Source organism: Alnus glutinosa, chromosome 10 (genome assembly GCF_958979055.1).
Source record: "Alnus glutinosa chromosome 10, dhAlnGlut1.1, whole genome shotgun sequence".
Lineage (NCBI taxonomy): Eukaryota > Viridiplantae > Streptophyta > Magnoliopsida > Fagales > Betulaceae > Alnus > Alnus glutinosa.
Genome location: NC_084895.1, coordinates 1,280,301 through 1,305,259, shown reverse-complemented (window position 1 = coordinate 1,305,259; position 24,959 = coordinate 1,280,301). Strand labels below are relative to the sequence as shown.

The following is a 24,959-nucleotide window of genomic DNA, read 5'->3' as shown; positions in this document are numbered from 1 at the left end:
TTTTTAGAAATTAGAATTAAATTTTAATTCATTACACGAATTTCGAAATTTGATTTTGTGAGATAAAATTTAAAAAAATGTAAAAAAGTTGAATAAAATATGATTTATTTTTAAAAAAAATAAAGAAGAATAGAGATTGTTTCCTATTCCATTCATATATATTGACATAAAAAGGCCCTACTAACAGAGATGTCCAGCTACAACTCTAAGCCCATTATTTGGGTACGCAAAACGCATGACTTTAACATATAAAACGCACGCCCTCTTCAGCTTCTTTAGTAACTTCTAGTTGTCTTCCATTACCCCCGACACCCCATCAAGTGTTGCCACGTGTGTGTTGAGATCCACCGCTGCCCATTCTGGAAACTAAGCCCATGGTCCAATGGGCCTCAGTTTTTTCTGTTTCTGCACCGTTTGATGTGCGTTTGACAAACCGTTTTAAAAATTAAAACAAGTGAAAGCAAAACCGTTTTCGCGCACCGTTCTCTGTTCTGCCACCGCCTTCCCGCTGCAACTACTTTTTTTTTTTTTTTTTAATTATTATTATTATTATTTTTATTTTTTTTGGGTGGGTTTTAGGCTTGTTGTAGTGGTTAATTATACTGCCTTAAGTGGAGGCCAGTCTTGGCTTTTGTTCCAAGCTCCTATAAGGCCATGTCCATTATTTTGACTTGGGTGATCCAACCATTTTTCTGTGTTTAGTTTTTATTTTTCGTTCCTCACCCGTTCTCTATTGTAACTCAATAATAATAATAATAATAATAATAATAATAATAATAATAATAATAATAATAATAATGTACTATTAAGTATTAATTAGTATAGCAGTATATGTTAATATACTAACATGACTAGTTAGGTATATCGATCATATATGTTAGTCAATATTAAATAGAGTTAATTATACACAAACATGATAATTAGTTATATATATATATATATATATTGGTTCACTCTTAAGCCTAGTTGGAACTTCATGTCCATTTCCTAAGTTGTGGCTGTTTTTTCCTCCAATCTGAGTTGTTGTATAATAATTTTTATTTTTTTTCACTTTTTTATTTTTTATTTTTTTTTTTATGAAACATGTTGTGTAATAAATTTAATTAGGAAGAAGTGTTGGTCTCGGAGTAATGCTATAGTAGGATTTCTATATGTCCTTTTATCTTCTAAAGGTGTTGCGACTTTTAAAATTATTATCAAATTTGAAATTAATCGTTATTAAATTTTGATTTAATAGTAATTTTAAAAGTCATATAATTTTTTCGGTAAAAAGAGATAGAGGTTTTACATATAGCATTCTTCGTTGGTCTCATATTTGTTAAATTACTATTTGTCCCAAAACTTTAAGTAGATAAGAAAAGATAAATTTCATAACTTAATCAATATTTTAACAGTATTAACAGTTAGAGCCTCATGCTTTTTAGAATTGCAAGTCATGATTCTAACGTATTCAAAATGCTTTGCGATAACTGATAAGAGAAATGTTATTCACCGTTTTCAAGTGTTTATTTTCCAGTATTTTTGTTTGCCACATTCACGTCTCTCTCTCTCTCTTTAAAATAAAAATAAAAGAATGAAGAAAATGCGATTTGTTTGGGTGTTTGATTTTTAAAATTAGAATTCAACTCTTATTTGGTGCACGAATTTCGAAGTTTGACTTTGTGAGATAAAATTAAAAAAAGTTGAATAAAATATGGTTTGTTTAGTAAGTTGAATAAAATATGATTTGTTTTTTAAAAAGTTGAATAAAATTTAATTTTGTTATTTTAAAAAAAGCAAAAGCAAAAACATAATCGTATTTGTTTTTGAAATTATGGTTGCCAAACGAACCATTTAAGAATTCCGAATAACATTTCGATCTCTTGTGATAAAACTCATTAAAGTTGTCTTCAAAGGGTAACTCAATCAGTTAGGGATTACGCCTCATGAAGTGGAGGTCACTAGTCTGAATCCCTCCTCTACCCTCTTGTGTGGACGAGTAAAACAAAAAAAAAAAAAAAAAAAAAAATCTCATTAAGGTAGATACCAAAAGACAATAAAAATTTTCTACCATCATATTTTTGATAGCAATTAACTATTTTAACGTGATAGAGAGTTAATATAAGATTCACCTGTTTAAATTACAAATAATTTAAACAAATAATTATTATCTGAACAGAAATTTCTTAGAAACTGGTTTGTAGAAAATTTCATACAACTCACATATAAAAGTGATATATATCCTTTAAACATGTGTTTTATTAATGCTATTAAAAAAGCACGTGAGATGTACATACTATTAAAAAAACATGTAATTTTCACATGTTAAGAGACACATATCAATCTTATATGTAAATTATATAAAAAGTTTTACAAACCAATTTGTAAAAAATTTATGTCCTTATTATCCTTATTTACTTGGATATGGTCGATGATCATGAGTCACCATTAAACATATATATATATATATATATAGCTAATTGGTAAACAGCTACTTACTAAGTCCATCCAGTCAACGGACCATATATATAGGAATAGGAGCAGACACATGGTTGGATATATATAATATACTCGTGAGTCAACACATTTTTCATATTACAATTAAATATTCTTTTTAATATTTCGTACTTATGATACCAGATTGAACCTTGCGCAAGCCATGAAGTTGCATTTGGTCCTGACAGATTTTTAAAATTATAAATACCAAAAAAAAAATTAAATTAAATTAAATTATGTTTTAATGGGTTAAAAACAAAAAAGCTAAAGGCATCTCTCATAAAAATTAATGAAAAAAATATTCTTGCACAACAATATCGCACGACTTTTTCTTACATGAATTTTTCTCATGTGTCTTATATTATCCGTAAATTGTCCCACTCACATAAATTTCATCCACTCCACCCACGTATCTTGTATTTTGCACAAATCATATAATATTATTTTGCACCGATCCCTTCTCAAAATTAATTGACATGAAAGCTCCAAGCATTCAAGCTTTCACGTCAACTTTTCCCTTATTTTTAAAAAAGAAAGATTCAAACGTACCAAATAGTATTTCTAATATAAAAAACCTTCAAAAAGACAAAGCTTTGAGAGAAATTTTTGGTGAAGCACACTGCGGGACAGCACGAAGAAGAAAATTCAAAATCATAGTGCACCGTATTGCACATTTATTGAATTTTAAATAAAAAATAAAATCTTATTTATTATTTTTTATCATTTTTATAATCATATTTATAAACTTTAAAAACTGTTAATTTATTGTATAAATATATTAGTTTCACAAATTTGCTAGAAATTTCCGTATTAACGAGACGAGTAATTGTAGACGTCATACCTATATTCATCTTGTTTTCTTCTAGTAATGATGTGGCTTTTAAAATCATTATTTAATTAAAATTTAATCACAATTTTAACGGTGATTTTAAAAGCTACATAATTATTAGATGATATTGAAACAAGAGCTACAAGAATTAAAGAGAGAAGAGTAACAAGTATTCAAGAGATAAGAGTTACAAAATGATAAATTAGATTTATTAATGTTATTGTCGAATAAGACACTTGTAACATTCAAGCTATTTCTCTATAAATAGGGTCTTGTATACAATTAAATAAATCGAAGAAATATGTAACCAACAAAAGACTTTGACGTATGGATGTAAGTCATATGCCGAACCACCTAAAATTATTATTAGTTCTTACAGATGAACAAAAGAGGAACATATGTATAACGTTTAGAATTACTCAAAAAAAAAAAAAAAAACCATATTTTAAAAATTGTTGCAAATTTGATTCAATTGAAGTAAAGAGAATGATATAATGCGTACGAGGGAAAGAAATTACTACATACGCTTATTAAGGTGTCTATTAATTTGGATTTAATGGTTACAAATTTGTGAGAATTAGTTCATGGCCCAAAATCGTTATAAATATGACCCTTATGCCTTAAGTCATACGCAAATAATAATAATAATAATAATAAAAATAATAAAACATATTAGGTTTTTTTGTCTCCTATAAATATTTTTTGTGCAATTTTTCATAAGATTGTTTCTTGTTATTCTAAAAAGTATCATTATAGGGTAACATTTCCGGCTTCATTGTATCTTGGGAATTATTTTGCCAAATCCCTTATCACTTAAAAATAAAAAAAATAAAAATACATTATAAAGATATTATTTTTACAATCGAACCTTCATAATTTTTCCTATATTCTTTATATATTTTAACCATCTTCTTCCTGTCGCAATGGAGAGAGAGAGAGAGAGAGAGAGAGAGGCCAGGGCAAATTTCAAAACGGCCGTGTGTATTGATTGGCTGAGGATTTTATAAAGTTGATCGATTTGATTGGCGCACTATAATAAACAATATTGTAGCTGGAACGTGCATAATTGTCAGCAGGAGTAGTTTTTCTTGCCGTATGCATTTTAAAATTATTTTGGCCTCTCTCATTGACTTCATAAAAAACCTCACGATAGTGCAGTAATGAGAGAGAGAGAGAGAGATCTCGAAGGAATGGAGATGGTAGGGAATGTGTACAGAGCTCATTGTTTGGTCTTAGCCTATCCAGGCCAAGGCCACATCAATCCTATGATGGAGTTCTCCAAGCGCTTGGAGCACAAAGGAGTGAAAGTTACAATGGTTATTACCAAATCCATCGCCCATACCATGGATAAAGAAGTCAACTCTATTGTGGTCGAGACAATCTCCGACGGCTATGATGAGGGCGGGGTGGCGGAAGCAGAGAGCATCCCTGCATATTTGGAGAGCTTTTGGAGAGTCGGGTCACAAACTTTGACCGAGCTCATTGAGAAACTTTCTAACTCAGGTTGTCCAGTTGATTGTGTTGTTTATGATCCGTTCTTGCCTTGGGCTCTAGACATAGCCAAAAAGTTTGGGTTGGTGGGGGCAATGTTTTTCACTCAATCTTGTGCTGTTGATAATATATATTACCATGTCTACAAAGGAGTACTTAAAGTCCCTCTTTTAGAGACTGAAATTTTTCTTCCTGGATCGCCACCTCTCAAACCTCAGGATATGCCGTCCTTCATTTTTGATCTTGGATCCTACCCGGCTTACTTTGACATGCTTGTGGGTCAATTTTCCAACGTCGATAAAGCTGACTGGGTCCTTGTCAACACATTTTATGAGTTGGAGCAAGAGGTAATTAAGGGCTTGTGACTATTCATTTCCTCTACTGTTTTTTCTTTTTTTTGGTTGAAAATCTGAATGATATTGCTTGATGAGTTTATATATGCTTGTAACAGTTGATATATTGTTGATAAATTATTTCGTAGGTGGTGGATTGGATGGCAAAGATCTTTCCATTGAGGACAATAGGACCAACCATACCGTCTATGTTCTTTGACAAGCGACTTGAAGATGACAAAGACCATGGTTTGAGCATCTTCAAACCGGAAACCGATGCTTGTATGAAATGGTTAAATGGTCATCCAAAAGGGTCAGTTGTTTACGTTTCGTTCGGGAGTATGGCTGCTCTTGAACTTGAGCAAATGGCTGAACTAGCTTGGGGATTGAGAATGAGCAACAGATGCTTCTTGTTGGTTGTTAGAGCATCAGAAGAGGTAAAACTCCCCAAAAACTTTGTGGAGGAGACGTCTAAGAAGGGATTGGTGGTTCGTTGGTGTCCTCAGCTGAAGGTGTTAGCTCACGAGGCAGTGGGATGCTTTGTGACGCATTGCGGGTGGAACTCTACTTTGGAGGCCCTTAGCTCCGGTGTGCCGATGGTTGCAATACCATATTGGTCTGACCAGAGCACGAATGCAAAGTATACCATGGATGTTTGGAAGACGGGATTGAAAGCTCCGGTTGATGAGAAAGGGTTGGTCAGGAGAGAAATAGTAGAACATTGCATTAGGGAAATAATGGAGGGAGAGAGAGGAGAAGAGATAAAGAAAAATGCCTTAAGATGGAGGAAATTGGCCAAAGAGGCTGTTGACGAGGGTGGAAGTACTGATAAAAACATCGAAGAATTTGTAGCCAAATTGGTTCACTGCTAAGTCCTAAGTTGAGGTTGTTCCTTGGTCTAGTCTGAATGGTTATATAATAATTTTGGCTATAGCTTGTAACAAATGCCTGCCCTTGTGTTGCTTTTCAATAATATCATTTAACATATGTATATTTGCTTTCCGATAGCTTCCGACTGGTATTTGGATATATAAAAAGATGAAAATAGCATCTAACTTTTAGTATTTCGTTTGGAAATTCTCCAAAATCTTGTGAAGAGGATTATTCTTCAATGAATGAGAGGAATAGGCTCAAAAGTCCACGAAATTATTAATGAACATTGCAGCACTCTTCAGTCTTCGCTTTATGAACTGTATATAAATTTGAGATAATCTAAAATTGAAAAACAACATAGTGGAAGAGGAGAGAAAAAACACAAGTGGTTTCCCAACTGCATCAAAAATATATTTGTCAACCCCAAAATTTAGAAATAAAGTGATAGTTAAAAAAGTGTCGTTTTGGCGGATAAATAGTAACTCACTGGTCACAAACTGCATTTTTTTCTTCTTCCAAAAATGGATTTGTTTAAAATTCTACTTGCATTGATCCCACAATGGCCGAAGCGTGGGTAACTATTCATGCGGTTGTATTTGTTAAGGAAATTGGGATGTTTGACATTATTCTTGAAGGTGATGCTACATATACAGGTTGTCAACGAGAGCAATTTCGAAAATCAGCCTCTAAATAGATTTGATTTTTATTGAGGGTATTCGATAGGCGTTGTGTTCTTTGCAGTCCTCTCATATTGTTTATATACAAAGAGAGGCCAATTCAGCAGCTCATTATCTAGTTTAAGCGACTATAACTCATGTCATAAATTCAATATATATGGTTGGAAGAAACTACACCCATTATCTATGACATTGTTCATAGGGAATGTATATATTATCCCTCATTGTTGACCTTTTGTTCTTTTATCAACAAAATTCGGTAATTTGTTTCAAAAAAAAAAAATTTGTAAAGACACTCTTGGAAATTGGAAGATTGGAAGGATGCGTTTGAAATTAATTAGAAGATTGTAAAAGGATGCTTTAGAAAAAAATTTGGTTTTCTGAAATGTTGATGCTACTGGCCGGTGAATAAACGACCAATTGGGGTAACCGGCTAGGGCAAGAGTAATTATATTGTCTTTTGGCGCTTTGCAGTTCGCCCAAACATGTGTTGGAGCATTTCTAGTAATATTAACTAAGGGTGCGTTTGAGATTGCGATTTCGTAGAGAAAAAGTGTGATTTTAAACCAAATTGCAGAAAATGAACCGTTTGGAAACTGCGTTTTTAAAAAATTGCGATTTGAAAACGTAGAAAAGTATTTATTCAAATTGTAGGCAATGCGGTGCTTTTTTGAAAACGCAATATTTTAAAAGGCTAAACTGTCATTTTAAAGGCTAAACTGCGATTTTGCCAAACGCTTAACTGCATTTTTAGAAATCACTTTTTTAAATTGCACGTTTTAAAATCGCTATTTTTAAAATCGCAATTTTTGAAATCGCAAACCCAAACGGACCCTAAAATACTTAATCACAAGATGTAAATTTTTTTGTACTATTCTTTATTTTTTTTAAAAATATTATTATATTATTATTTGAATTCTTGCGATTCTCCATCCATTATCCGTACCACGACAACTAAAGGGTGTGCATGTGGGCAGATATAAACCTCCAATATAACCCTTCGCTCTTGTTTGTAATTGCTCAGAAGAAAAAAAAAATGCGGATAATGATATTAACTGCATCCACATACTATTTATATATAATATATTATATTTAATAAATTCACCAAAACCACGTCATTTTGGATTATTAAATTATGTTTACATTGGTTTGATTGACTGTGTTGCTTTTTTGTGTAACATTTGGACAAAAAGACAAAATAATGTGAAATCAAAATATTTTCAAAAGATTAGAGCTTAAAAAAAATTAAAACAAGTTCAAAACACTAAAAATTTACTTAAATTATTTTCAAAATCGTTTAAAATAGACTATAATAGAGATCCAAAGAAGGCCAAAAAGACAAAAATCTGCTCATTACCTTAATATGCAGATAGTAAATAATAGCATTTGATAACTACAATAACCGCACGGATGCAATTAGTAAAAATAGTCGTATTTTGCGATTATGTTTGCAGATATCACAAATAACTGCATCCGCATGTACATTCTGTTGTCAACAACCCCACACTAGCTTCTGACACAAAGCACCTAACCTATGGCTACTTTGTGGGTTAACCTGCATTAACAAAAAATAAAAATAAAATAAAATAACGGGTATGCTCTCTGATTTGTGCCAAAAAAAAAAAAAAAAAAAAATCAGAAAACTCAAAGAATCGAAAAGCCAAATTAAAATAAAAATCATCAACTTTTCTCATGAAGTTTAGCTTTCCTTAGATCAGCAGTGACGAAGCAAGGATCTTGTTTTTAATTTGGTAGTTTTGTTAAGAAATTTAATGTGGCTAAAGCTTATTTCTTATATCTAATTGTATGGAAGTGTTTTTGGATATGGTGATTGAATGTAGTTGAATGAGATGTAAACTGGAATTGGAAAGAATGGCTATGCTGGATACATAGATTCTATAATTAAATGGAAATTGAATGAATTGATAATCAAGTTTTTGGAGAAACTTGTACCTACAAAAATGGATTACAAAAAAATTATCTATGATCTATGGAAGACAATATAGAGTTTGCAGGTGTCAAATCTTGTCAAAGTATTTTAATGTTAGGCGTGTAACGATATCCTCCCAACGGAAGAGAATATGTTGAAACGAGGTATTTTAAAAAATTCTTAGTGCATTTTTGTTTTTGTAATATGGAATGCGAAAGCGCAATACATATTTTGTGGAATTGCCCATTGACCTATGAGGTTTGGGGAGCTAGTTGCAAAAAGATGCAAAAGAGCAATGTTGGAGGAGTAAGTTTTATAGATGTGATGGGAAATTGGATTGACAAGTATACAGCGGAGGATCTAGCATTGTATGCAGTTATTATACGTAGTATTTGGTTGAGAAGAAATATAGTGCTTCATGGAGTTGTCTTCACCCATCCAAATCTCCTTATTCAAGGGTCTGCCGCTTTCTTTCAAGCATACAATACAATTGAAGCAAAGGTAGGTGGTCATGCAATCCACCATAAGACAAAATTGATTTTAAAATGGAATAGGCCGCCAGATGGATGGTACAAAATTAATTGAGATGTGGCCATTGATGCTACCACTAGACATATGGGTATTGGTACTATTGTGAGAGATTCTTAGGGTCAGATGATTGCAGCGAGAAGCACACACATGATTTTGTGTCAAAACCGGTGGTGGCAGTGGCTATAGGTGCTTTAAAGGCAGCATGATTTGGTCATGATGTGGGGCTTCATTGTGTTATCTTAGGGGTGATTCGTTGGTTGGAGTAAATATGGCCAAAATGTTGTAGGTACAAAAGAGGTGTTAAGAACGATAGGAATATGACAGATCTGTCGCATTAAGATAGAGTCAAACTTTGCTGCACACGGACTTGCAAAAATGACAATAAAACAAGTCATGAATTATCTATAGATGGAAGAAATTTCAAATTATATCTGTAAAGTTGTAACCTTAGACCGATAGACTCTAATTTTTTAGAGCTTTGGCTGTAGTTTTCTTAGTATGAAAGAAGATTATTAAAACAAATTCATATTGACATAAAAAGGCCCTACTAACAGAAATGTCGAGCTACAACTCTAAGCCCATTATTTGGGTACGCAAAACGCATGACTTCAAGATATAAAACGCACGCCCTCTTCAGGTTCTTTAGTAACTTCTAGTTGTCTTCCATTACCCCCGAGACTGCATCAAGTGTTGCCACGTGTGTATTGAAATCCACCGCTGCCCATTCTGGAAACCAAGCCCATGGTCCAATGGGCCTCAGTTTTTTCTGTTTCTGTACTGTTGATGTGCGTTTGACAAATCGAAACGAGTGAAAACAAGACCGTTTTCGGGCGCCGGTCTCTGTTCTGCCGCCGCCTTCCCGCTGCAACTACTTTTTTTTTTTTTTTGGGCTTCTTCTTGTTTTTCTTTGATTTCCTTTGGATTTCTGTTAGGTATTTTTTATTTTTTTTATTTTTTTGGTGGGTTTTAGGCTTGTTGCAGTGGTTTTACCGCCTTAAGGGGCGGCGAGTTGTAGCTTTTGTTTCAAGCACCTATAAGGCCGTATCCATTATTTTGACACATTCCATTTTTATTTTTGTTTATGCACTGAGGAGCTTAAATCGAGCTTACTGTTGGGTGATCCAACCATTTTTCTGTGTTTAGTTTCTATTTCTCTTTCCTCTCCCGTTCTCTATTGTAACTCAAAAAAAAATTTACAAAATAATTAATGTACTATTAAGTATTAACTAGTATAGCAGTATATATGTTAATATACTAACATGACTAGATAGGTATATCATATATGTTAATCAATATTAACTAGAGTTAATTATACACAAACATGATAATTAGTTATATATATATATGAAACTACTATAATATACTAAATAGTGAAAAATGCCTTCAAATGGAGGAAGTTGGCCAAAGAGGGTGTTGACGAGAGGGTGGAAGTTCTATAAAAACATTGAAAAATTTGTAGCTAAATTGGTTCACTCAAATTAAGTTCATTTCCTAAGTTGTAGCTGTTTCTTCGTCCAATCTTAGTAATGCTATAGTAGGATTTCTATCTTCTTTTATCACTAATGGTGTTATGATTTTTAAAATTATTATCAAATTTAAAATTAATTGCTATTAAATTTTGATTTAATAGTAATTTTAAAAGTCATATAATTTTTGAATAAAAGAGAGAGAGATTTTATGTATAGCATTCTTCATTGGCCAAAAAACTTAAAACAAATAAAAAGAGGTAAATATCATCACTTAACCGATACTTAAACAATACTAAATTATTAAAGGTTAGAGCCTCATGCTTTTTAGAATCGCAAGTCATGATTCTAAGGTATTAAAAATGCTTTTTAAATCTACCTTTAAATAATATGATTCATATTAAACTTTACAAATTTAATAATGAATTTAAATCTTGGTTGTTTAATCTTTTATATATATATATATATATATATATATATATATATATATAAACCATAACAAAGAAGCCAAAGGTTCTTCTCATGAAAAATTAATTGACATGAAGGCTTCAAGCTTTCAAGCTTTCACGTCAAATTTTCCTTTATTTTAAATAATAATAAATATGTTCTAACCATAACAAAGAAGCCCAAGGCTCTTCTCATGAAAAATTAATTGACATGAAGGCTCCAAGCTTTCAAGCTTTCACGTCAAATTTTCCTTTATTTTAAATAATAATAAATATGTTTTTTTTTAACGGATAGCATGTGCTACCACGTAAGTTCTACATATATAATTAATATAATATATATATATATTTTTTTAAAAAAGAAAGATTCAAATGTACCAAATAGTATATCTAATATAAAAAACTTTCAAAAAGACAAAGCTTGAGAGAAATTTTCGGTAAAGCAAACTGCAGTACTGCACGAAGAAGAAAATTCAAATAACGTGGAAGCATGTGAGACGTGTACTACAGACAGCAGGTGCATCGTGCACCGTATTGCACATTTATTGAATTTAAAATAAAAAATAAATTCTTACTTATATTCTTTTATTAGTTTTACAACCATATTCGTAAATTTTAAAAATTATCAATTTAATATATCAATATTTCAATTTTACAAATCTATTAGAAATTTTCATATTAACAAGACAGAGCTCAAGTAATTGTAATTTGTAGCCGTCATATTTATGTTTTTCTTGTGTCCATATGGTAATGATGTGACTTTTAAAATCGTTATTTAATTATAATTCATTCACAATTCAAATAATAATTTTAAAAGTTACATAATTATTAGATGATATTAAGACAAGAGCTACAAGAATTTAAGAGAGAAGAGTAACAAGTATTTAGGAGATAAGAGTTACAAAATGATAAATTAGATTTATTGTTGTTAGTATAGAAGTAGAAGAGACTTGTAACGTTACTCTTTCTCTATAAATAGAGTCTTGTATACAATCAAATAAATCAAAAAAAGATGTAGTCAATAAAAGGTTTTAACGTGTGAATGTAGGTCATAAGCTAAACCACCTAAAATCTGTATTTTCTCTATTTCTTTTATCTCTTTTTAAATTATTATTAGTTCTTACAAATAAACATAAAAGAGACATGAATATAACGACTAAAATTACTAAAAAAAAAAAAAAAAAGAAAGAAGAAGAAGAAGCCATATTTTAAAAACTATTGCAAATTTGATTCGACTGATGAAAGAGAAGGATGCGTGCGAGGGAAAGAGATAGATTTATTTAATAAATAATTATTTAAAGATTTGGGATTTACAAAATTAATGATTTGGTGGTTACAAAAGAAATTACTATGTTATTAATTAGGAGTCTATTAATTTGGATTTAACGGTTACAAATTTGTGACCATTAGTTCAATGGTTTAAAATCATTATAAATATGACCTTTATGCCTTAAGTCATATTCAAAATAATAATAATAATAATATTATAAATATGACCTTTCTTGTCTCCCATAAATTTCTTTTGTGCAATTTTTTATGAGTATTTCTTGTAATTCTCAAAGGTACTATATATTATAGAATAACATTTGAGCTTTATTGTATCTTAAAAATTATTTTGTCAAATTCTTTAACACTTAAAAATGGAAAAAAATATATTATAAAGATATCATCGTTATAATCGAACCTTCATATTTTTTCCTATATTCTTTATATATTTCAACCATCTTCTTCCTGTCGCAATGGAGAGAGAGAGAGGGCAAACTTCAAAGCGGCCATGTGCATTGATTGGCTGAGGCTTTTATAAAGTTGATTGATTTGATTGGCGCACTATAATAAACAATATTGTAGCTGGAACATGCATAACTGTCAGCAGGAGTACTAGTTTTTTCTGCCGTCTACATTTTAAAATTATTTTGGTGATCTCTCGATCTCATTGCCTTTATAAAAAACCCCACGATAGTGCAGTAACGGGAGAGAGAGAGAGAGAGAGAGATCTCGAAGGAATGGAGATGGAAGGGAATGTGTACAGAGCTCATTGTTTGGTCTTAGCCTATCCAGCCCAAGGCCACATCAATCCCATGATGGAGTTCTCCAAGCGTTTGGAGCACAAAGGAGTGAAAGTTACACTGGTAATTACCAAGTCCATCTCCCATACCATGGATAAGGAAGCCAACTCTATTCCGTTCGAGACAATCTCCGATGGCTATGATGAGGGCGGGGTGGCGGAAGCAGAGAGCATCCACGCATATTTGGAGCGCTTTCGGAGAGTCGGGTCACAAACTCTGACCGAGCTCATTGAGAAACTTTCTAACTCAGGCTGTCCTGTTGATTGTGTTGTTTATGATCCGTTCCTGCCTTGGGCTCTAGACATAGCCAAAAAGTTTGGTTTGGTGGGGGCAATGCTTTTCACTCAATCTTGTGCTGTTGATAATATATACTACCATGTCTACAAAGGAGTACTTAAACTCCCTCTTTCAGAGACTGAAATTTTTCTTCCTGGATCGCCACCTCTCCGACCTCAGGATATGCCGTCCTTCATTTATGATCTTGGATCCTACCCGGCTTACTTTGACATGGTTGTGGGTCAATTCTCCAACGTTGATAAGGCTGACTGGGTCCTTGTCAACACATTTTATGAGTTGGAGGAAGAGGTAAGGGCTTGTGACTATTAATTTCTTCTACTGTTTTTTCTGGTTGAAAATCTGAATGATATTGTTTGACGAGTTTATATATGCTTGTAAAAGTTGATATATTGTTGATAAATTATTTCGTAGGTGGTGGATTGGATGGCAAAGATCTTTCCATTGAGGACAATAGGACCAACCATACCATCTATGTTCCTAGACAAGCGACTTGAAGATGACAAAGACTATGGTTTGAGCATCTTCAAACCGGAAACCGATGCTTGTATGAAATGGTTAAATGGTCGTCCAAGAGGGTCAGTTGTTTATGTTTCATTCGGGAGTTTTGTAGATTTTCAAGTTGAACAAATGGAAGAAATAGCTTGGGGATTGAGAATGAGCAACAGATGCTTCTTGTGGGTTGTTAGGACATCAGAAGAGGCAAAGCTCCCCAAAAACTTTGTGGAGGAGACGTCTGAGAAGGGATTGGTGGTTAGTTGGTGTCCTCAGCTGAAGGTGTTAGCTCACGAGGCAGTGGGATGCTTTGTGACGCATTGCGGGTGGAACTCTACTTTGGAGGCCCTTAGCTCCGGTGTGCCGATGGTTGCAATACCATATTGGTCAGACCAGAGCACGAACGCAAAGTATACTATGGATGTTTGGAAGATGGGATTGAAAGCTCCGGTTGATGAGAAAGGGTTGGTCCGGCGAGAAATAGCAGAACATTGCATTAGGGAAATAATGGAGGGAGAGAGAGGGGAAGAGATAAAGAAAAATGCCTTAAAATGGAGGAAATTGGCCAAAGAGGCTGTTGACGAGGGTGGAAGTTCTGATAAAAACATTGAAGAATTTGTAGCCAAATTGGTTCACTCCTGAGTCCTAAGCTGAGGTTGTTCCTTGGTCTAGTCTGAATGGTTATATAATAATTTTGGCTTTTAACAAATGCATGCCCTTGTGTTTCTTTTCAATAATATCATTTGACATATGTATATTTGCTTTTCGATAGCTTCCATCTGGGATTTGGATAAAAGATGAAAATAACATCAAATTAACTTTTAGTATTCTTTTGGAAATTATCCAAAAAAACTTGTGAAGAGGATCATTCTTCAATGAATAAGAGGAATAGGCTCAAAAGTCCACAGTACCCTTCGCTTTATGGACTGTATATAAATTTGAGATAATCTAAAATTGAAAAATAATATGGTGGAAGAGGCATGGAGATAGAGAAAAACACAAGTGGTTCCCCACTGCATCAAAAATATATTTGTCAACACCAAAATTTAGAAATAAAGTGATATATAGTTAAAAAAGTGTCTTTTTGACGGATGAATAGTAACTCACGGATCACAAACAGCATTTTTTTCTTCTTCCAAAAATGGATTTATTTGAAATTCTACTTGCATTGATCTCACAATGGCCGAAGCGTGGGCAGCTCTTCATGCATTTATGTTTGTTAAGGAAATTGGGATGTTTAACATAATTCTTGAAGGTGATGCTAAATATGCAGGTTGTAAATGAGATCAATTCCAAAAACCAACCTCTAAATAGATTTGAGCATTTTATCGAGGGTATACGATTGGCATTATGTTCTTTGCGGTCCTCAAATATTGTTTATGTGAGGAGAGAGGCAAATTCAAGAGCTCATTATCTACTCGAGCGGCTGTACATCACTCATGTCATAGATTCAATATGGTTAAAGGAAACTCCACCCATTATCTATGACGTTGTTCATAGGGAATGTATTGTCCTTCAATGTTGACCTTTTGGTCTCTTATCAATAAAATTTGAAATTTGTTTCAAAAATAAAAAATAAACTACTTTGTAGAGAATCTCAAGATAAGTACTATGATGCAGAATGAAGAAATAAAATTAGTTTAATGTGACTTTTAAAATTATTATTGAATCAAATTTATTAGTGTTCAATTTTAAATTCAATAGTAATTTTAAAAATCATGTCAAAAAATATGAAGGCAGTAGTAGGAATGAAAATGGATGTAGCATTACTCTTTAAAAGAACTTATTTTCAAAAGACTCTCATAAGGGCTGAAGTCGAATTGAGCCAAATTAGTTATTGAATTTTCAGATTCAATTGTTAGAGAATATATTTCCTATATTGAAAGGAAATATATTATATTGATATTGTACGTTACTTTCTTTTTATGAGGTTGATTATAATTATGTTAGATGGTAATTAAATTAATTAGATTAGATTACTAATTTTATTTATCTTAATTCTTCTATAAATAAGAATATTCTGCATTAATTATAAAACAATTAAGAAATAAGAGCATAATGTAATTTTTTACGCTTTATTCTGTAGATGTAAGTCATAAAACGAACAACATAAAATCTCGTCTTGATTTTATTTCCACTATTGCTTTCATATTTTTATATCATTATGATTTTATTCATCAACTCGGCTTTAGTATAATCAAGTTCATAAAACTTTCATGCTTAAACCTTTAGGTGAGGTCAAGCTAGATCTCGAACTCGGCAAGGGTTCATAGCCGAACCTTTATTGAATACTTGATCGGCTTGGCATGGTTTTTATTTTTTATTTTTTTTCCACTAAAAAATTTTAGTTAGGAAGAGAAGCTGGTCTCGTAATGAAACTTGCAAGGTGTTTTATTTTTTCTTTTATTATTATTGTATTAGGAATTTTTTTTTTTTTAATAGATTGGACATGAATAATGTTATTCATGGCATCGTTTTGGTGAGTGGCAGAGCCACATTAGGGCCAGTGGGATGTGACCTCCACAAGCCTTTTAAAAAAATATTATTAATGAGGGAATTAATGTTTGCAAATGATTCCTACATACTTATTATTATTATTATTATTATTTATTTATTTTTTTAAAAAAATAATAATAATAAGACAGGCTCGTTTGGTCATTGAGAATTAGTGTCCCCCTTTTTTTTAGTGAGTAAGACAAAAAAGATTATATGATATATATATTGTTTTGGCTGCATCAAACACTACTATTTGCTACTTTGAGATATATTATAAGATTTATATAAAATTTGTTTGTAGAAAATTTCGAAAGATATACGTATAAAGATAAAAGTCGGGAAGTGTTCATAATCAAAGCAAAAAGTAAACAGTTCAACCATAGATAACTTTTTCCATGATTATTTATTTTTAGACACACACCTATGTATGTTTGTATGTTAGTTTAATTCTATTCATGAATAACGTCAAAATTAAAAACTATCTACTTAAAAGAAAATAAGTTAACATTCCAACAAGTAATACTTCCATGGATTTTAATGACGAAACTTTAAATTTCAAAGATCGTTCTTTTAAATCTTGAAGAGGTGAAGCTGAAGATCATATATAATTTATTTTCTTCAAAGATTGAAGTATGGATATTTTTGCAAGTTCCGTAAAATCCCGACAAATGCTTAAATCCTTGCAATTGTTTTTTTTTTTTTTTCTTCTTCTTTTTCTTCTTTTTTTTTTTTTTTTTTAAAAAAAAGAAAAAAGAAAAAAGAAAAATAGGTGTATTTTAAGAATTTTGACATTCATCCGTTTGAATTTAATGAAAAATACTAACGGAGGGTTGAAATCATAAAAAAAAAAAAAGGAAATTAAAAGATAAATACATTAAATTAACACTTTTTAAAGTTTAATTATGGTATGATTGCAAAAGTGATGAAAAATTAGGGGCGGTACGTGAAGTTTTCTCTTCTTAATTTTTTTAAATAACAATCTTAATATCAATTCAAAATATAAAATGAGATATGCTACTTGGTATTCTCCTCTTGTCATTTTCTATTGACGTGGCATTATCAATCCTAATTAAAAAGAAAAAAAAAATTCAATGGTAAATTGACAATTCTACGTAAACGGAGAATGACTAAAGAAGGAAAAGGGAATACAAAATAACATTTCTGTAGATCTATAAACAATTCATATAAGATACTCAAAACTACTATTTTCAACCGTTCAAGGATTTTCTTATTTGCAAATGAAATAAATATTATTTAATTTGCGGTCAAAATTGATGCATGTAACGGTGTACATAATTTTAGATTATTTGAATTTTTTAAAAAACGTCCTAACATTTATTACATATATATACACAATTAAAGAGAAATGTTTAGTTCCATTTTCACAAATCTCTTGTCAATCTTCGTACAAGAGATATGCAAATTTATCATTAGATCTAATTCAATGGTAGATTTTTTTTTTTTTTAAAAAAAAGAGAAAAAATATGTACAAAATAAAAACGAATTAAACATTTTACATAATAAAATACACTGACTTTTAGGTCATTTGACTCATTTGCTTGGTTATATCAGTGAGTCAAACAATTTCCATAGTGCGATTACTATTAAGGCAAATGATATTTATTCACACTTTATTTTTTTTTTTTTTGTATACGTATACTTTGTACACAATGTGATAGTAAATTGAACCTTCCCAAAGCCATGACGCTCTTGGACGGACTCGACAGATTTTTATATTTTTTTTCATGGTCAAGTCAAGAAAAAGGAAGCATCAATTACAAAACAATTTTCGTTTAGCACAAACTGGACAGTTTGTTCTTGTGATGGCTTCGTGACTTAGGAATGCAAACCTTCTAATCTATTCTTTCACTACAAATGCTTTCAATCAATTAAGTTGGTCCTCAAATTGTTCAAATATCTTTCTGCAGTCTACTCGATTTTTGTCGTTTTGTAATATCTCTCTGCAGACCACTTGATTGTTGTCATTTTGTTCTTGTACTGGGTGTCACAATTGTGGATGTCAAAAAAAGTTTTGTTTTAAAGAATTTTTAGAAAGTTCAATATGAATGCTATGACAACGACGTAATAGACACATAATTCATGTACAATTATTTGTGAAATTCATGTTCATTTTTAATATTAATGATACACAAAGCAGGCAAATAGACAGATAGCTAGATATCTCAAATCTGAGAAGCAGAAATGGAAAAGGAAAAGGAAAAGGAAAGGAATGGCTACAGAGCACATTGTTTGGTCTTAACCTATCCAACCCAAGGCCACATAAATCCTATGGTCCAACTCTCGAAGCGTTTGGAGCACAAAGGAGTAAAAGTTACACTGGTTACCACCCACTTCATCTCCAACACCATACATAAAGAAGCCACTTCCATTGCGCTCGAGACAATCTCCGACGGCTATGATGAGGGCGGGAGAGCGCAAGCAGAGAGCATCCATGCCTATTTAGAGCGCTTTCGGCGAGTCGGGTCGCAAACTTTGGCAGAGCTCCTTGAGAAACTGTCTAGCTCAAGCTGTCCTGTCGATTGCATTGTTTATGATGCTTTCTTGCCTTGGGCTTTAGACGTCGCCAAAAAGTTTGGGTTAGTCGGGGCTGTGCTTTTCACTCAATCTTGTGCTGTTGATAATATATACTACCATGTCCACAAAGGAGTACTTAAAGTCCCTCTTTCAGAGACAGAAATTTTGCTTCCTGGGTCGCTGCCACTTGAACCTCAGGATACGCCGTCCTTCATTTCTGATTTCGAATCCTACCCAGCTTTCTTTGACATGCTTGTGGGTCAATTCTCCAACGTTGATAAAGCTGACTGGGTTCTTGTGAACACGTTTTATGAGTTGGAGCAAGAGGTAAGCATGCACACTATAAATTTCGTCAATTTTTTTTAAAAAAAATTTTTGAGGCTAAGGAGGATACTGAAAAGCTGAATGATCTTGTTTGAGTTGGTGTAACAATTTATTGTCGATGAACGATTTTGTAGGTGGTGGATTGGATGGCAAAGAAATGGCCATTGAGAACAATAGGACCAACTATACCATCAATGTTCCTAGACAAGCGACTTGAAGATGACAAAAACTATGGTTTTAGCATCTTCAAACCAAGCATGGATGATTGCATGAAGTGGCTAAATGATCGTCCAAAAGGGTCGGTTGTTTATGTTTCTTTTGGGAGTTTGGCCGCTCTTGAAGTTGAGCAAATGCAAGAACTAGCTTGGGGACTGAGAATGAGCAACAGATGCTTCTTGTGGGTTGTCAGGGAATCGGAAGAGGCAAAGCTCCCCGAAAACTTCGTGGAGGAGACGTCCGAGAAGGGATTGGTGGTCCGTTGGTGTTCCCAGTTGGAGGTCTTAGCTCACGAGGCGGTAGGATGCTTTGTTACACATTGTGGGTGGAACTCTACTTTGGAGGCCCTTAGTTTCGGTGTACCAATGGTCGCAGTCCCACAATGGTCAGATCAGAGCACGAATGCAAAGTATATTATGGATGTTTGGAAGATAGGATTAAAAGCTCTGGTTGATGAGAAAGGGTTGGTCAGGCGAGATGCGTTAGAACATTGCGTTCGGGAAATAATGGAGGAAGAGAGAGGGAAAGAGATTAAGAAAAATGCTTTCAAAGGGAGAAAGCTGGCCAAAGAGGCTGTTGACGAGGGTGGAAGTTCTAATAAAAACATTGAAGAATTTGTAGCTAAATTGGTTCCTAGCCAAAACTAACTTCATGTCCATTTCCTAAGTTGCCGCTGTAGTGCTGTTTCTATGTCCAGTCTCAGTGGTTATGTAATAAATTTGGTATGTAAGATGCCATTGTGTACAGACTGTGCAATGATTAAAATAAAGGGAAATGGAAATGCTATGTGCATCTAAGGGTTAATTTCATGTAAGGGTACAGAACTATATATGATAATTCCATAGTTATTACATAAACGACATTTTTTAGAAGCCGAAATTAGGAGGACATGAACTTGTGTCTAGAGCTTAGGAGTGAACCAATTTGGCTACAAATTCTTCAATGTTCTTATCAGAACTTCCACCCTTCTCAACAGCCTCTTTGGCCAATTTTCTCAATTGTAAGGCATTTTTCTTTATCTCATTCCCTCTCTCCCCCTCCATTATTTCCCTGATGCATTGTTCTGCTACTTCTCGACTGACTAACCCTTTCTCATCAGCCGGGGCTTTTAGCCCCATCTTCCAAACATCCATAATATACTTTGCATTGGTGCTCTGGTCTGAGTATTGTGGGATTGCGACCATCGGCACACTCAAGCTGAGGGCTTCCAGAGTAGAATTCCACCCACAATGTGTCACAAAGCACCCCACTGCCTCGTGAGCTAAGACCTCCAATTGAGGACACCAACGAACCACCAATCCCTTCTCACACGTCTCCTCCACAAAGTTTTTGGGGAGCTTTGCCTCTTCTGAGGCCCTGACAACCCACAAGAAGCATCGGTTGCTCATCCTCAATCCCCAAGCTATTTCTTCCATTTGCTCAACTTCAAGAGCAGCCACACTCCCAAACGAAACATAAACAACCGACCCCTTTGGTTGATCATCTAACCATTTCATGCATGCATCGGTGTTTGGTTTGAAGATGCTGAAACCATAGTTTCTGTCATCCTCGAGTCGCTTGTCTAGGAACATTGATGGTATAGTCGGTCCTATTGTTCTCAATGGCCATATCTTTGTCATCCAATCCACCACCTACAATCAAACAAAGATCACTTTAGCTATTCAATATCCTCTCTTAATTCCCACAAAACAAATTAAAAAAAAAAAAAAGGGACGAAATTAATAGTGTGCTTACCTCTTGCTCCAACTCATAAAACGTGTTGCAAAGGATCCAATCAGCTTTATCAATGTTGGAGAATTGACTCACAACCATGTCAAAGAAAGCCGGGTAGGATATGCCGAAATGATAAATGAAGGACGGCATATCTTGAGGTTCGAGTGGTGGCGACCCAGGAAGCAAAATTTCAGTCTCTGAAAGAGGGACTTTCAGTACTCCCTTGTGGACATGGTAGTATATATTACCAACAGCACAAGATTGAGTGAAAAATGCAGCCCCGACTAATCCAAACTTTTTGGCTACGTCTAGAGCCCAAGGCAAGAAAGCATCATAAACAACACAATCAACAGGGCAGCCTGAGCTAGAAAGCTTTTCAAGCAGCTCAGCCAGAGTTTGCGACCCGACTCGCCGAAAGCGCTCCAAATAGGCGCGGATGCTCTCTGCTTGTGCTCTCCCGCCCTCATCATAGCCGTCGGAGATGGTCTCGAGAGCAATGGAAGTGGCTTCTTTATATATGGTTTTGGAGATGAAGTTTGTGGTAACGAGTGTAACTTTTAGTCCTTTGTGCTCCAGACGCTTGGAGAATTCGAGCATAGGATTAATGTGGCCTTGGCTTGGAAAGGTTAGGACCAAACAATGTGCTCTGTAGGCATTCTTTTCTTTCTCCATTTCTGCTTTCATAGATTTGAGACATGTATCTCTCAGGTCTATTAATATGGTGTACAAATTGAAGCACATGCGTGGACATGTTAATATTAAAATGAACATGAAGTGCACAAATTGAACACGAATTCTGTGTTTGTTGGGGTCTTGTCAATTACTAAGTAATTTTAATTTGCAATGATAACTTGTGCAAAATATAGGGCTCGTCGGCTAGTCAGAGAAAGTAAACCAATTCGTGTAGACGAAGCAAAACTGGAGGCCGGGAGGGCCACGTGATTTGACTTGAAATCAAGCCATTCACGTTACACTGCATCTGTTCATAAATAAAAATGCAATCATGCTCATGCATGACGTACGCCTTTAGTGATGCTTAATTCCATTGCTGTAAAATAACAAATGTACGTAAGCAAACAAGTTTGTCGGGAGTGTCGGCTGAATCTCACTTATATGCTTAAGTTGACATATATTTTGAGAATTAAAATATAGCAATAGCCAATAAGCAAGGGTTATTGAGAGAAATTTTTCATCCTTTACCTGATGCATCGTCCCCCTTTTATAAGGTTAATCTGGTAGGTAAATTACTGCGGTTGTTCTACGTTGCGGAACATGTGGTGGTTGAGAAATAACCTCAACCGTATTGTCTACCTTCATGTCATTGTGAGTGCCTATGGGACCTTTGATGGGATGAGATAGAGGTTGAGTGGGAGAGTGAAACCATAATGGGATTTTATCTCCAACAGATGTTCTTTATGATGATTTGGTCATTCAAACTGACAATCTATTATTATTTAACCTCTTCTATCAGTCTTGACCGTCATGTTGGATGAAAAATTAAATCTGACCAAAATATTGTGACAATACCCTTATTTTGACTATTGAAAAATAAAAATTATCATTTTTATTTATTAATTAGTAGAAAAAGACAAAGGTTAATTTTGGTTTCTTAATGATCAAATAAGGGTATTTTTGAAATATTTTGATAAAATTTGATTTTGCATTCAACATAACGGTCAAGACTGATGGAATGAGCTAAATTGTAACAAATTGATAGTTTGAAGGGCTAAAGTATGCCATTTACAATCCCATTGTGGTTTATAAAAAATGGTTGTTAGTTAAGAAAGTTAAATTATATTTAAATTTATTGTTGTAAGGGCCAATTAAAAGTATGATGAACACAATTCTTTTAAAAAAAAATGAATGTTCATCAACTTTAACCTTGAGATTTCACAATTAGAATTTTAGAAGGATGTTCTTTAACTTTAATTCTTAGAGATTTAAGAGGATGCTCTTTGAGATTTGACGTTTGGTTATTAAAATTCAACGATTTATTATTTTCTAAAATATCAACTTCTTTTATTTTGAATAGATAGTTTTTAATTTCAATATAATTCATGAACTTAAAATATTACAACCCCATAAGAGATAATTAGGGTTTATAAACTACAAATGAACAATCATAGAATAGAAACAAACATATTTATAATAGTCTAAATGGAAATAATCATTGAATAAATCGTATAATAAATTAACCATCGGATAATTCTTAATAAAAAAAATATATATTCAAGGGTTGGTTGAGATTATTGCGTCATCGTTATGGAATAAAAATATAGCATCTTACATTACTTCCCAACTTTTTTTTTTTACTTATATCTCTTGAAATTTTTTAAAAACTAATTTTATATTTATCTTATATTATTTTCTAAGTAACAAATACTGTTTAATGAAACGAAAACTATATAACTCACATCAAAGAAGATGATTCTTCAAAATTTCCATTAAGATTTTTTTTTTTTCTTCCAAAGGACTTGTGGGGCCACGGCCCCAATGATACTAACGTGGCTCTGCCATTGACTATGCATGAGCTCTTTTCTCACAAAGCTGAAACATTCCCGTGAGTTCTGATCGTACACTATCGAAAATTTCTGTAGTGTCCGATTGGACTTGACGACGATGCTAATTATGTATTTTAGTTGATTAATTTTTATTATTATTATTTTACCTATTACTTTTTCAATTTTTTTTTTTAAACAATATTATCTTTCATCGTTATTATTATTATTATTTTTTATTATTTTCTTAAATGACCGAGAGAAAAGAGATAGAAATGCTTGCTTAAAAATAACTAGTCAAAATACAAACTGTGTTTAAATACAGAGATAGTTCAATACAATTTTTTATCATATTAGCTAAATATAGACAACATAAGAGGTTGTTATCTTCAACTTAATTTTCATTAGCATACACAAGTAGTCAATAGAATGAAGGACTATTGGAATAGAGGCTTACATAATTCTATACTGGCCAGATAAACAGCCAACCCAATATCTATACAGTCCAAGCATAATTTTGGGTCACATAAATAAGAGCTCGCAAGCCCATTATGCAGGACTTGAGCCACACACATCACCAAAGAAGCAATAAATCCTCATGATTATGAGACCACAAATTAATTCACTCTCCTAAAGAAGAAAAAGATCGTCTATCAAAGAAATCCCCTACAATACTTCAACGTGATCAAAGGCCCGATCAACCACTAAATCAACGATACTTGCTTTACACAAGCATCTAATCAACTCAAGACCATGTAATTTATATAAAGTGAGCCAAAGGGTAGACCTAGTTATGCTCTCATGTCACACTCTTTACATATTTTTCGGATTTTTTTATTACTTTCAAAAATCTCTCTTGCACAACAGTTACACAACTGTTATGCAAGAGACAATAAATGTGAATCGGGTCTCACATGAAACTCATATGGTAGGACCTACCTGTAAAATCCATCAATGTCTCTTGATTCGTACATAATTACACAACTATCGTACATAATCATATCTCTATTACTATACATATGTATTTTTACTGAAGCGGTTTCACGGGAGTGTAAGTATCGAAAATGGAAAGGACTTGAAATGACTTCTTTTAAAGCATATTATAATAAAGACAAAAGGAGGCTGGTACTTGCACAACAGCAACCTTTTCCAAGACAAAATTGCAGTCTTGCAGATTCAGATTACTTATTTGATAAGTACACGTACAACTTGCCACAGTATTTCGTGTACAAGTTGTGCACTTCATGTTCGCATTGATCACCATATAAGTGC

The 24,959-nt window shown here is 33.2% G+C and overlaps 4 protein-coding genes across 4 annotated transcripts; 3 read left to right on the top strand and 1 right to left on the bottom strand.

Annotated features, from left to right (window-relative positions):
* The first annotated feature begins 4,479 nt into the window (after window positions 1-4,479).
* Window positions 4,480-6,070, top strand: LOC133880354 (UDP-glycosyltransferase 74F2-like). The gene is made up of 2 exons (XM_062319309.1): window positions 4,480-5,142; window positions 5,277-6,070. Exons 1-2 carry the CDS (start codon window positions 4,495-4,497, stop codon window positions 5,997-5,999), a joined length of 1,371 nt encoding a protein of 456 aa, XP_062175293.1. The 5' UTR covers window positions 4,480-4,494; the 3' UTR covers window positions 6,000-6,070.
* Window positions 6,071-12,796: 6,726 nt separating this feature from the next.
* On the top strand, window positions 12,797-14,734 carry LOC133879354 (mogroside IE synthase-like). The gene is made up of 2 exons (XM_062317894.1): window positions 12,797-13,701; window positions 13,825-14,734. The coding sequence occupies exons 1-2, from the start codon at window positions 13,054-13,056 to the stop codon at window positions 14,545-14,547; spliced, it is 1,371 nt and encodes a 456-aa protein (XP_062173878.1). The 5' UTR covers window positions 12,797-13,053; the 3' UTR covers window positions 14,548-14,734.
* A 3,941-nt stretch (window positions 14,735-18,675) lies between these two features.
* Window positions 18,676-20,273, top strand: LOC133879362 (UDP-glycosyltransferase 74G1-like). The gene is made up of 2 exons (XM_062317903.1): window positions 18,676-19,263; window positions 19,395-20,273. Exons 1-2 carry the CDS (start codon window positions 18,691-18,693, stop codon window positions 20,121-20,123), a joined length of 1,302 nt encoding a protein of 433 aa, XP_062173887.1. The 5' UTR covers window positions 18,676-18,690; the 3' UTR covers window positions 20,124-20,273.
* A 7-nt stretch (window positions 20,274-20,280) lies between these two features.
* LOC133879361 (mogroside IE synthase-like) lies at window positions 20,281-21,861 on the bottom strand. Its single transcript, XM_062317901.1, has 2 exons — window positions 21,211-21,861; window positions 20,281-21,107 (listed from the first exon to the last, which is right to left on the bottom strand). The coding sequence occupies exons 1-2, from the start codon at window positions 21,859-21,861 to the stop codon at window positions 20,385-20,387; spliced, it is 1,374 nt and encodes a 457-aa protein (XP_062173885.1). The 3' UTR covers window positions 20,281-20,384.
* Between the last annotated feature and the right edge of the window lie 3,098 nt (window positions 21,862-24,959).